The sequence below is a fragment of the Triplophysa dalaica genome, chromosome 11 (assembly GCF_015846415.1).
Source record: "Triplophysa dalaica isolate WHDGS20190420 chromosome 11, ASM1584641v1, whole genome shotgun sequence".
In the NCBI taxonomy this organism is placed as follows: domain Eukaryota; kingdom Metazoa; phylum Chordata; class Actinopteri; order Cypriniformes; family Nemacheilidae; genus Triplophysa; species Triplophysa dalaica.
This window is the reverse complement of record NC_079552.1, coordinates 4,544,994-4,557,619: the sequence shown is the minus strand read 5'-3', so window position 1 is coordinate 4,557,619 and position 12,626 is coordinate 4,544,994. Positions and strand designations below refer to the sequence as shown.

At 38.4% G+C, this 12,626-nt stretch overlaps 1 protein-coding gene across 1 annotated transcript; it reads left to right on the top strand.

Moving 5' to 3' along the window:
* The first annotated feature begins 364 nt into the window (after positions 1 to 364).
* On the top strand, positions 365 to 12,511 carry zgc:172136 (uncharacterized protein LOC566376 homolog). The gene is made up of 13 exons (XM_056761516.1): positions 365 to 646; positions 3,629 to 3,821; positions 4,126 to 4,216; positions 5,233 to 5,312; positions 5,540 to 5,616; positions 5,974 to 6,169; positions 6,449 to 6,604; positions 6,933 to 6,998; positions 8,582 to 8,650; positions 8,783 to 8,957; positions 9,830 to 10,108; positions 10,670 to 10,816; positions 11,080 to 12,511. Exons 2-13 carry the CDS (start codon positions 3,744 to 3,746, stop codon positions 11,337 to 11,339), a joined length of 1,674 nt encoding a protein of 557 aa, XP_056617494.1. The 5' UTR covers positions 365 to 646; positions 3,629 to 3,743; the 3' UTR covers positions 11,340 to 12,511.
* Positions 12,512 to 12,626: the final 115 nt, after the last annotated feature.

Here is a 12,626-nt window from a genome sequence, read left to right as displayed (position 1 = left end):
ATGTTTCCTAAATACTGTAGTTTCTTACTCCAGTAGAAGTGTAAGGAGATTTCAGTACTGTAAGTGTACTTTCGTTTGTTTGCTATTAGTTTTACTATTAATTATGTTTATTGGAAGCAACTGTGAATACCATTGTGAATTTAATGACGGCTTCGTGCTGATTAAACTAAATCAATGCATCTATTTTAACTCCGTAAAAACAAAACGGAATAATTTGTGCTGTTATATACACACTCGTTCATCAAAACGTCCAAAGATCTTCCTCATACCTGTTGCGTGTAATTTAAAGGAGGGCTCATACATACTCTTGAATGACAAGAGGGGGGACGCCGTTTACATCGTGTATTTCCACGGAGTGCACCGCTGAGTTTACAGTCTTCCTTAATGTCACAACGTTACCCTGAATTGTTTATCGTGTCTGTAAAAACGTTAAAGCAAAATCCTGCTCCTGTCTAAATTGTTAGTGATTCGCAGAAAAATGCTCCCCTGGCATTTGCATCTTGGTTCAATCCGATCCGCATCTCCTCAGAGCTCTGATTCCAGCTTGCGGTAATACGCGCGCGACGTTTGTGTGTCTCGGGAGTACCGACCAAAGCAGGATAAAATCGCAACGCAAGATAAATGACTCTCTGGATTAAAATAACAGGTAAGTGTTTCATCAAATTCATTTAATTAGATTTGTGCTTCAATGTTGTGGCTCGGATAGTTGTAATTTTTTTGACCAGGTGTACGTAATTGCTTGCTATAGATTTGTTGTGTAACTGCATTAGTTATTCTACACCCCTAGAATTTACCACCATTTGTTGTAGCCCCTTAGATTTATCTTGTGTGTATTTAATATTTCAATGTTTATTATGAATGTCATTCACTCAATTGAAGTGTGGATATAGTCAAGCCAATATACTTAGTCAAGTCCTCGTTTGTCAATAAAATAGGAAGAGCAATTCATGCATACATCCCAACGTAGGATTTATTATGCAATCTAAACTAATCTAACATAATAAAAAAATGTTAAACGCTTTTCAAGTATTAAGAGGCGTATTCTTGCTGTGTGAACACTACAGACAGGGAAACGGTTGAAATGTAATTGGGGATATAACAGAGACGACTCACCCGTGAACGTGCCTGAACACGACTGCGCATTCACTCACTGATGCTGGATGACAACACGATGAGTGATCTTTATTACAGCCACAGCTAGGTGGAAAAACTGCTTTTGACTGGCCCCCCACATCCCAGTCATGCTTTTTGCGATTGCATCAACAGCTCTTCTGTAGTAACCTTGTTTAAAGTGTCTGTCTGTAGTACCCCATTGTTTTGTTTCATGCATCTTCATTGGTTTGCATTATTTTTTCCAATGGTGCGATCATAAATGGACTCATCTTGTATCCTGTTCCCTAGAAGTTTATCGACACCCATCAGGTTTTTCCACTGGAACTGTATTTTGTATGTGTTTTAAATGTGTTCAGAGGTGTCTGGAATGTGCTAAGGGTGGGAAAACACTCCTTATGTACACAGCCGTAGTCTGTTTTGAACTGTGTGGCTGGGTTTGAGTGATCTGCTTTTATCTTTGCCTCCGTCTACATGTCAGGTGGCTTTTCGTGTCTAACGAATGCTTAAAGATGGATTTACAACTGTTCTCAGACAGGTGCGCACGCCTGAAAGATTGCGATGTGACATGTTTTAGTGGGACTGAATGTGTGGGTTTAAACAGCATTCAATACCAGATAAATCATTTTGTATGATGAAAATAAAAATGTCTGTGAATAATATAATACATCTGTGATTGTACGCTTGATAAAAGCTGATTAAAGCTTGATACTATTGTCACTATGAACTTTTTTTCCCCTTATTGCATGTTGCAATAAGAAAAATTAAATGCATTAAAAATAATGCAATGTTGAGTTAATATTGGCATTTTAGCGTGAACTACTTAATGTAGTTCTGAAACATTATTGCTCAGTTTCAAAGACAAGGTTTAGGACTAGTCCCAGACTAAGAATGAAAGTTTGAGTAGTCTTAACTGAAAATAAATCGCCCTCATATATCTTTAAATATGCAGTTGCCATTTTTTTGCCTCAAGATGCAAACCAGTAATGTATTCTTCAAAGGCATTTTTATAAAAGCGACATAAATATCTTATTTCAAATAAGCCGTAGTCCTTGTTTAAACTCAATCCCTGCCTGTGAAACCGGCCTTTAACTCCCACAGATCTAGATTAGGCCAAGAGAAGGGATCTCGAGACAGGTCAGATTAAATGAGATTAATTGATTTAAAGATAAAACCCCATAAATCCAACCCCACCGAAAATTGTACCAACTGGGGTTCTGGTTGGAGACGTGACTGCTGGCAAACTCCCTCAGTTACCTCACATACTTCTCCAAAAGATTTGTTATTATCCTTTGCATCTTGTTCGGGTTAATCGAAAGAGATGCAATAGATTGTTGATGTCATAACTATGAATCGAGGTAAGAACCTCCATTGCCCGAGGCTCTAGCGGTTAACTGTACTGTAAGAGTCTTTATCACATGAAATCGCACACAGGTGTGACTGTCATTCTCTGAATTGCCTGAAAGGATCTGCCTGCTTGCACGCCCAAGAAATTGGCTAAACCACTATAAATCCATCGTGAGAGAAAAACAAATATAATTGCATTTAACAGCTAGTTAATATCATGACATTTCTGTTTTAGATTGGGATGTATGATGTAGAGCAGTCAAACACTTAAAATGGATATAAAATATAAAAAAAAGAGATATGGAACAATTGCATTTTTTTATGTTCCTGTAGCTTAATGGTAGAGCATTGCGTTTGCAGCGCAGTAAAGTTGTGGGTTTGATTTCCAAGGAACACACCTACTAATAAAATGTATAAGTTTAATGCACAAATGGCAAATCTTTTAAATCTTTCTTTGTGCTATGTTGTTTGATGTGTTTGTGTTGTGCAATAACAAACTGTAAAATTTTTCATTGTCAAATGAGTGAAAAGGTAAGAAATATTTTCGCTAAGGGAGTTTTGTGTCATCGCGTCAACAGCTTTTCAGTTCAGTAGAAATTCAGAGCAGGTGAAATGTGCCAGTTAATGTTAGGAATGCAGCTGTTTATGTTATGCGTCACAGGTGAGCTTATCTTTAATGTGAAACTTACTACAGAAACACAAACACTCCCCAAGAATCTTTATACAATCCTTATTGTTTACAAATTTTGTCATTTTATAATTGCCTAATTACGTGTTTGCACAAATTTCCGAGCCGGAACAGATTATGTAACATAATGAAATTTTGAAGTCGGCTTATTTTCCAAAAATTCAGAACATTGACATTTTATCACTGCAAGAATTACATTTCTTTGTGATTCCTCAGTGTATATGTGTTATAATGTATGTTACTATTACTATTGTAAAAATATTGAATGTGTTTTTCGAGCCCTTTTTAAGTATTGAACTGTGGCGTGCACAGGCAGTGTAACTGGACTGGGCTTGTATCTGTGCTGTGTACTTAAATGTCATGCCTTACATTTGTACAGGTTGTATTACATTTCATAAAGGTGAAACATATCCCAGCAAGGATATGGAATCACAGCCAATAAGAACTCCGTCTAAAGTCGAGTTTGTTTGTGTTCTTTTGCAGGCGTTGAAAAATGAGGGGGCCAATACCCATGAACAGAAAATCTTGAGTCAAGTCAAGAAGAAACAAGTTTGAGTTTGTGTGCGTGTGTGTGTCTGTGAATGAACATCCATCGGGCATGTCTATACCTGCCAAACACGAGAGGACAGTGTGTGTCCTCCTTCCCACCAAAGAGACATTAGACATCAAAGTGGGGGTAAATATTTTGCAACATTAATAATCATATAAATGAATTACGACTTTATCACAAATTAAATGTTCTCACATAAACACTGGTGTTTTTTTACCGTGGTAAATTAAATTCACTTTTATGGAACTTGGTAACGGCAACAAAATAAAAGACACTTATAAATGTATTATTTAACTGTGCACTGTTTGCTATAGATCGCCAGTTTAGCGAGCTCATCAGATATGAATTTTGAGAATTTGACATAATGTTCGTGTACTGGACTTATTGTCATATTATTGTCATATTATTCACATTTATTCTGTTTTCCTAGCTGAAAGCAACAGGTCAAGATGTGTTTCATCGTTTATGTGAAATCCTCGGGGTCCGAGAGCTCCACTACTTTGGATTGACTCTAGTCAAAAGTAAGAATTTCATCTCTCTGATATGTTCATCTTAAAAGCCTGTGTATTTCAATAGCAACAGTTATCACAACACAATGACACATTGGGGCGTTTTGGTCTTCTTTCACATGCAAATACCTACACCACAAGGCTTTCTGGTCCAATGCCCATTCTATAGCCCTGTTTATATAACGTACATGAATGACCTCGGTCGGCGAGGGCACCGGCCCAGAAGCAGACTTTGTTTTATTCCCATGGAAATAGAAATCAAATAGGTTTCAAATGGATAACGCATCTAATATTCGCCAGTTATTTTGCAATTCTGATCATCTACGCTCCATTCAAATGAAAAACACATTCTGTCTCCTTTTCAGCCTCAGTCACATTCCAGTTTCATTCGTCAATACCTTTCACAATTTTGTGTCTCTCTCCACTTACACAAAGGGTTTTTTGTTTATGTGCATTTTGGGGCCGTGACCCCTGAGCCCTGGAATCGAGCTATATTAACTTTGCTAAGCCTGGAATCCACCGTGATTCACCACTTTAGGACAGAGGAGGCGAAATAGATATCGGCTGAGTGTTTAGCAGGGTCATAGCCTTCTCGTGATTAACTCGAGTGAGTCAGAAAAGTGAGAAAGTGAGGGAGTCAGCGTTGGGGACGCGGCGGTGATAACAGAATAAAAAATGAATGCGCTTGGAAAGCTGTTTCTACAAACTCGCAACAACACGCTGATTTATTGGTCTTAGCTAAATCTCCTCCTTGTTATTCTTTTGGCATATGTTGGGGCCGTTTTAATTCCAATCTTGCACAAGTGATTTACTTAAAGCGGTGGAATTCTTTTGCAATCGCATGTTTTGTCTGGTGTTACGGCTCAAGCACGCCGGTCGCTGCATTCGACGATGGCTGAACGAGTCTTTTCATTCCTGCCGTCTCACTAATTGAGGTCATTGTTGGGCAGATTTCATGCATGAATTCATGATGCCATTGTTTGTTGGCCGAGGGCGTTTATTCTGTGTGTCCTTTTGGGCTTGTTTAGACAATGAACACATCTTTCTGGACTTGGAAGAGAAACTCACCAACTACTTCCCCAAGGAGTGGAAACAGGACTCAGGGAAGGTGAGACATCGCAGACAACCGTAGATCTTATCACTGGAATTCTGACTTGTCTAGAATTGACACTTCTTTTTCACAGGAATTTAGTTTTGCTCGTCCAATTTGAGTCACTCCCTTACCAAAGTTACAGTACGACAGTATATAAACACAAGTGGGCTGGTCAGGAAGTCGCTTTGTAATGAGGGGGTTGCCACAGCTACCTGATCAAGCCTGTTTTTTTTTCTCGGCAGGGGTCACTGAAGAGGCCAGTACCACCTCTGCTCTGTCTGAAGGTTCAGTACTATGTGGAGAATGGCAGACTTATCTGGTAAGAAACTGGTTGGAGTGAGGAACCCTCTCCTGTCTTTTTCCTTTAATAGTGTAATCCACTGGGTGGATGAGGCCATTTAAAGGGATCTTGGGTTTGATCCGGTCCGTCTCAGAAAGCCTTTTTATGAGGCTTTCCCCTTCTCATTTGAGTGCTGTAAAATCGAAACTGCTCCTGGTGAAAATCCAGATTAGCTTTCGTCTGGGAAATCAGAAAACGGACTAGTAAAGCACTAAATTCCCATATATACGGCTTTTAAATGTGGGGTTTTACTCCCATTTTCTTAAGAAGATGAAACCAAATCTAGTCTGTAATTGTTATGTCACGTTTTCTCTCTGTTTGTGTGTTGTGGGGCAGCGAACGGAAAGCGAGGAAACTCTACTACTACGACCTACGTGAACGTGTCTTGCGCTCAGAATGCAGACAGCAGGAGGAAGTGTACTTTCAGCTGGCGGGATACGCCCTACAGGCCAATCTCTATGACCATATCTCAGAGGGCCCCAATCCCGGATGCTCTGCGTATTTCCAACCCAAAGAATACTTCCCTCCTTGGGTAAGACTTCAACTTTCAGTTGTTTCATAGATTTGCATCTAAACAGGAATATCTTGTGTGTCATAGTACATTTGGGTTCAGTTTGTGCTTGCTTGAATGACCAATGTTGGTCTGTATTCGTACATTTTTTGCCGGTCCCCATAGCATCAGTAACCAGTCTAGACCAGAATGGATATTAATTCGTTTTTTTATAAACGTTTGATTAAATGTTTAATCATTCATGGTGAGTGCCCACACACACTTCATAGTCATGCCTGAACCCTGTCTGCCCCCTCACAGATAATTGCCAAGCGCGGCATTGACTACCTGCTGCGTCACGGCCCCAAGGTTCATAAAGAACTGTGGGGGATGTCTTCTCGTGACGCTATCTTGCTGTTTATCAGAGAATCCTGCCGCCTGGAGGATGTCCCAGTCACCTTTTATCGCCTACAGAAGGTCAGAGGTCACACACTATTATCAGAAGGTTTTGCTGTAGGTCAAGCCCTTCTCAGCTGTGGAATGTTGGGAGGATTTGAGGAATGTCTTCATTACAGTGAAAGTTCAAATGTGTGGTTTATATACCCCTAGAGGCACCGAAAACATGATTTTGAAAAAGGGAAAATTACAATGTGTGATAGATGATGGATGAATTTAGAATATATTGTATTGATGAACAAATACCACTTTTTGTTGTCATGTTTGGTGGTGCAAATGGCACAGAAACACACACATCTTTTCGCTTTGATGAAGACGTTCCATAGCTGACAATGTGTTTATGTTGCAGGACAAGAGAGAAGAAACGGGTTCAGCTCTTCTTGGACTCACCCTTCGAGGAATGCAGGTGTATCAGGTGTGTGTTTATGAATGCATAAAGTCTTCTATAAAACATGGTTCACATCTTTTTAGTGAAATTGAGGTGTGGCTTGTTTTGTTGAATAGGACTTGAAATTAAAAAGTAATACAACCGTGGAAAAAATTAAGAGAGCATTCCAAATATTCATTTAATCAGCATTTCTAGCTGTATTGTGTCTGTATTGTTGAATTTCAACAAAGTCAAACCTCGTGACATCCAACAAGACACATGAAAACTGTTATTACATCAATTGTGAACTTTTCCTACACGTACAAATATTTCTGTTGCATTGCTTAAAAGTGAACATGAATTTATTTGCTTTGGAGTATTTGAGGTCTGATAAAAATACAGAGCATATGTTTTTTTACCTGTTCATTTTTTATTTGCGAATATATGCCAAAAGAAACATTATTTTATTTGAAATTTGGGATAAATGTTTTTAGTAGTTCGCAAAATAAATCAATAATTTTACCAATACACATACCTATAAATAGTACATTTAGAAAAACTGATGGGGGTCATTGAAATGGTCTCTTCATTTTTTTCGCGGCTGTATGTGTATGTTAATTTCTGCCCAACTATGTGCCCGAGTTGTTATAGTTTTGATCTTAGTTTCATTAATATTTTTAATTGGCTTTTATTTTTAGAATTTTGCTCTAAAATTTAATTTAAGTTAAAAGTTTTAGCAATTTTGGTATATGCTTTTTATCATTTTATAATTTTATTGGTTTTAAGATTACTTAATTTTTACTCAAGTTTTAGTTTAGTTTTGGTTTATAGTTATAATTTAACTGAACTAACTTCAGATTCTTTTCGAGACATTTCAATTTTCCAATAATTTTTAGGTCAATAATTTATTTTATTTCAATGGACAGGAACGTTTTCAAAGTTTTAATTTTAGTAAACTATAATAACCTCGCTATGCGCACATCAATATACGTTTACACAGGCAGCACTGTATGTCTCATGCATTTTATAATATTGACACAATTATTCAATGTGCTTAACTTTGGTATTTACTTTGAAGTTCTCGGTTTTGTTAAAGTACAAATGGAATGTTGTTGCCAACTCATTGGATTTGGAATGACTTCACATAGGCGTGTGTGTCTCTTTAAATTTTTGTTCACGTTCCTGTGATTTAGTGCAGTCCTGTGTTTTCTCTTTGATGCGGTGCCAATCTCCATGATAGGGCTCTCCAGATAGGCCTGACTGGCATGAATATATTAGATGGTTCGGTCCATAAAAAGGGATTTGGAGTGCATGCCATTCCCCTGAGTCCCCTGATCTGTCTGTTAAAGCGTATGGGGCTGGATTATACTAAGGACCCTGTGTCTAAAGAGATCAAAGACTCTCTTTGTTGGGGCCCTGACCCCAAAATTAAATGGACTCCACTTTGTACTTTGATTAAAAACAGGATTTGTTTTTTTACTCCTTTCTTCCACTGCCAAATAATCCTATATTAAAAATGCTCACATAAAACGTTTTGTGGTTAAAATGAAAAACTGGCTGAAATGTCCAATAAAATATCGGAGCTGTATAAATCTGAATTATTCCAATGATGATTTGTTTTTATTTTGCAGGAGCTGAACAATGTACGTGACCTGCTCTATGACTTTCCCTGGTTTCATGTGGGACGACTCACATTTCTGGTATATTTCATGTTGCTACTTGACATGTCTCTACAGTTCATCACACCAGTCTCACATGTTTTTCTTTCACTGCATTTTATTGACAAAATGTGGAAGTGAAAGTGGTTTAGATGTTCTATCCTCTCTGCACAGGGGAAGAGGTTCGAGATCCAACCAGATGGTTTGCCCTCTGCAAGGAAGCTGGTGTACTACACAGGTTCTGCCTTTCGCTCTCGTCACCTTTTGCTACACTTGAGTTCTTGCCACCGGTTGTATCTCAGCCTGCAACCTGCTCTCAAACACCTGCGGCAGCTGGAGGAGACGGAGGGTGAGTTGTATTCTTCGTGTTTTGTGCCATGATGAAGATCCCATATAGTTAATGACTTCAGATGTTATGGGTGATTAACTCATTCGCCGCCAGCCTCTTTAAAAAAAAGTTGCCAGCCTACGCCAGCATTTTATAACATTTTCACCAACTTTAATGGCTCACAGTAAATTGTCTGTAAAGAATATATGGACAAACAATATGTCAAATGAAAGAACAGAGTCTCGGCTTTTAAACAAAAGAAACCATCTTCATTTGTTTGTTTTTTATCACTCCGTAGATGTGGGTAGGTTACTTCAAAAATGCCTCATTTTGATTAAACAGCCGAGATAATTAACGTTTTTATCAAAGATTCCGCCCAGATTCCACGCAGAACAATCATTAAAAACCGCTAAAACATATACGTTCTAGGTTCTGGGATTCTGTACTTTTTCCCAGTGGTGTGTAATAGCGCCACCTGCGGTACAAGAGAACAAACACTGATTGCCGTAAAAACTCGCCTTTGGCGGGGAAGCGTTTTTTTTTAAATGACGAGATAACTCTTCAATGGCGCTGAAAGAGTTAAGTCACAAAAATGTCACATTTCAAGTCGTTTTTCGTTATTTTGTACATTTAAATTGTTGAAGTTGTTGACGGGATGTTTACACGCGGTAAACATTTTCATTTATAAGACAGTACATCATTATAGAATACGTTTAATAAATTACTGTATTACAAGAGAAATGTGCTTAAATGTCATAGAAATATGACATTGTATGTCACAATACAAACAATTTTGAAAGTTAAAAAAGTGTATAAACATGTACTCTTGAAAAAGTAAAATATTATGTTTTTCTTTTCCTTTCAATGTTGGACTCAACATTCCCTGAATCCAGAGAAGAAGAGGTATCGTGAGTCATACATCAGTGATGAACTGGACCTGGATCAGCCCTGCAGCGAGGGCAGTCCTCACCTGTCTCGACACTCTACCAGCAGCTCCGGGATTGAGGCGGACAGCAGGCAACACAGCGTCTCCGTGGAAATGGTCTCTATGGAGGAGAAAGAGAAGTCCTTTGTCTCTGCTATCATTCACAGCTCCTTACACACCTCCAGCGTTGACATGAGCAGCAAAGGCAGGGCCGATGAAGAGGATGGAAGGAGATGGCAGGAGGAAGGTGAAGATTGCAAGACCTCAATTCTGTCTTCATCTTTATTTTCTTTTGTTTCATTGTCAGCTGCCCTCTTAAGCAGAATTTTCTGTATTGCTTACTGAGATTATGTATGACGGATAAAGCTACTTTCAAATTTGGCCGAAAGATTTATTTAGGATGCAGCATAAATTTGAGGCCTACTTTTTGGAACAGCATTTACGCCAGAGGGCATGTCACGAGAGTTTTGAGCTTATCTTGGAAAGGTACCACTGTGTTGTTATGGTGTTTGAATCATGCCAACTTCTTTTACCCAGGCTTTGCACGTATTTTAAAAACTGTATCTATTTTGCAATAGCGCAACATATCGCTTTTCACGTAATTTACGATCTGTACTGAATAGTACGGAGTAGTTGGGCCTTGCTGAGATTCCTTGCATACAATCCAGCCCAAAATAGCTGAAGAATGTGATTTATTGAAGTTCTTTAGTCTGTTTGTTCAACCCGCTTGTACTGTCTTTATTTAAAAAAATTGCATATCGAGAATTGTTCTTAATCTTGTGGTCATTGTGGTCCATTCTGAATCTAGATTTACAGGAAATGGCGAAGGAGCCTGGGGAGGTTTCTGTGGACGACCCTGAGGATATCCTGCGATTGGCTGAGCTACTGGAGGGCGTGTCTGTCAACTGTCCCACTGTCCAATGTCCCACTGTCCAATCACAGATTGACTCTAAAGGTGACGACTCAAAAACTGTGTAATTAGTAATTAGTAATGCATTTACATGGGCAGTCAGTTCTTGTTGTATGTGGGTAAACACTTATGAGATCGAACTTTAGGTATCTGATTGCAAAATGTGATTCAATTTTTTTTAGTGTCTCACATCTAAACGCCTGTCCTGACATCTTAATAAAAAAAAGATTGATATTATAATACAAATATTTTTTTGTTTTTCATGTGCTTGCACAATTTTATCTCAAAAAATGTTCTTCTATTTACAGGTCCACAAAAGAAGCGTAACCCAGCTGACCGTTACAGCCTGAGCCTGGACGACATGCGACTGTTTTCCCCTCTTGTACCGCTGGGAACATCTTCAGTTCCAGACACTTCTCACAGCTACACATTTGGCCAGCCACACTTCACAAGTTGTTCTCCGACCAGTCCCTGTCCAGACAAACCTTCATTCAATGTCCAGCGCTCCACGAACTGCCTGTCACTGGACCAGCTGGGGGATAACCAGCCACTGGAGCTCGTCCTTTGAGAAACGGGACAGACTGTTGCTTGTTGATGGTTTGGACAGCAAAATGAAGACTGAACCATACAGTTAATGTGTTTCAGTTCTATTCAGCAGCCAGACAACATGAACAATTCTGGGTTGTTTAAAGATTATAACACGCGTATAGAATGAACGATGAATTTCTACTTCATTCTGCGCAACTTTGTGCGTTACTTAAAAATCGTACAAGGACCAGGCATTATTACTCCATCACTATCTGACGTCCACAGTTAGCTTAAAAAAACTCTTCTTTTAAAAATGAGTTTGTTTTTTGTATGTCTGGCTATGAGCTCAACATATGACAGGACATTTGAGTCTCACTGGATGGTCTAAGAATCTCAATCACGCTTTTTTTAACTACATAATAAGTACAGACAGTTTGAAAGTGTTTGGCCTGAGGTGAATTCTCACAGAGCTTATAATGCAAATGGTCGAAATGTTTTTCACAAGCTTTCCTTCAAGTCACTGAAAAGTTCTTTCTGTACTTGTGAATTCAATTGCCACATGTTCACTTAAAGACTTTCAACTTGGATTTTGTCCAACATGCTTTTTAAAAGTATTTTTATTTCATGTTGACTTTAGCTCTTACTATTACACTAGTAATGTCAATGTATGAACTTGCAGCTCAGTCCTTATCAATAATGTGGTGCTTTGGAGTTTTGATCATGATAATTGTACAAAGACTCTGAGTTTGCATCACCTGTTATCCTGTTTTAATCAATCACTGTACAATACTCACGTTCCTGAGATAAAAAACACACGTAAACCTTCTAAAGCCAGTGATGGGAGAGAAAAGGGTGAAAAGGTCAAGCCACACGTTTTTCCATTAACTGTTGGTTTTGTGTTTTGTCAAATGGGTTCTATTGTTCAAGCAATATTGAACACTAAGTGTCTGTAATGAAATGACAACAAAGACTCAGTAAGGATCATGTCAGTGTTAGTTTTGGATAAATATTTTAGATAACGGAGCTCCTTTGATTTCAAAAACTGCAAAACACGGATCGGGCCCTTAAGGGGTGTGTACACAATGTTGCATTTTTAATTGCTGCATTTATGGATGGCAAACACATATTTTACTAAAAGCATGCCTGTATACATGTTACTTTCAGTGAAAGGAAAAAAATATTGAATAGAATGAATAAACATAACTAAAATCTGTCAAATTGTGGTGTTTAATTTGAGAGAGAATATCTGTAAAGTTTAACTTAGAAAAAATAGAGATAGAATAGAATAGATGAACATATTCTGTGGATCTTTATAGTTAATAGTACT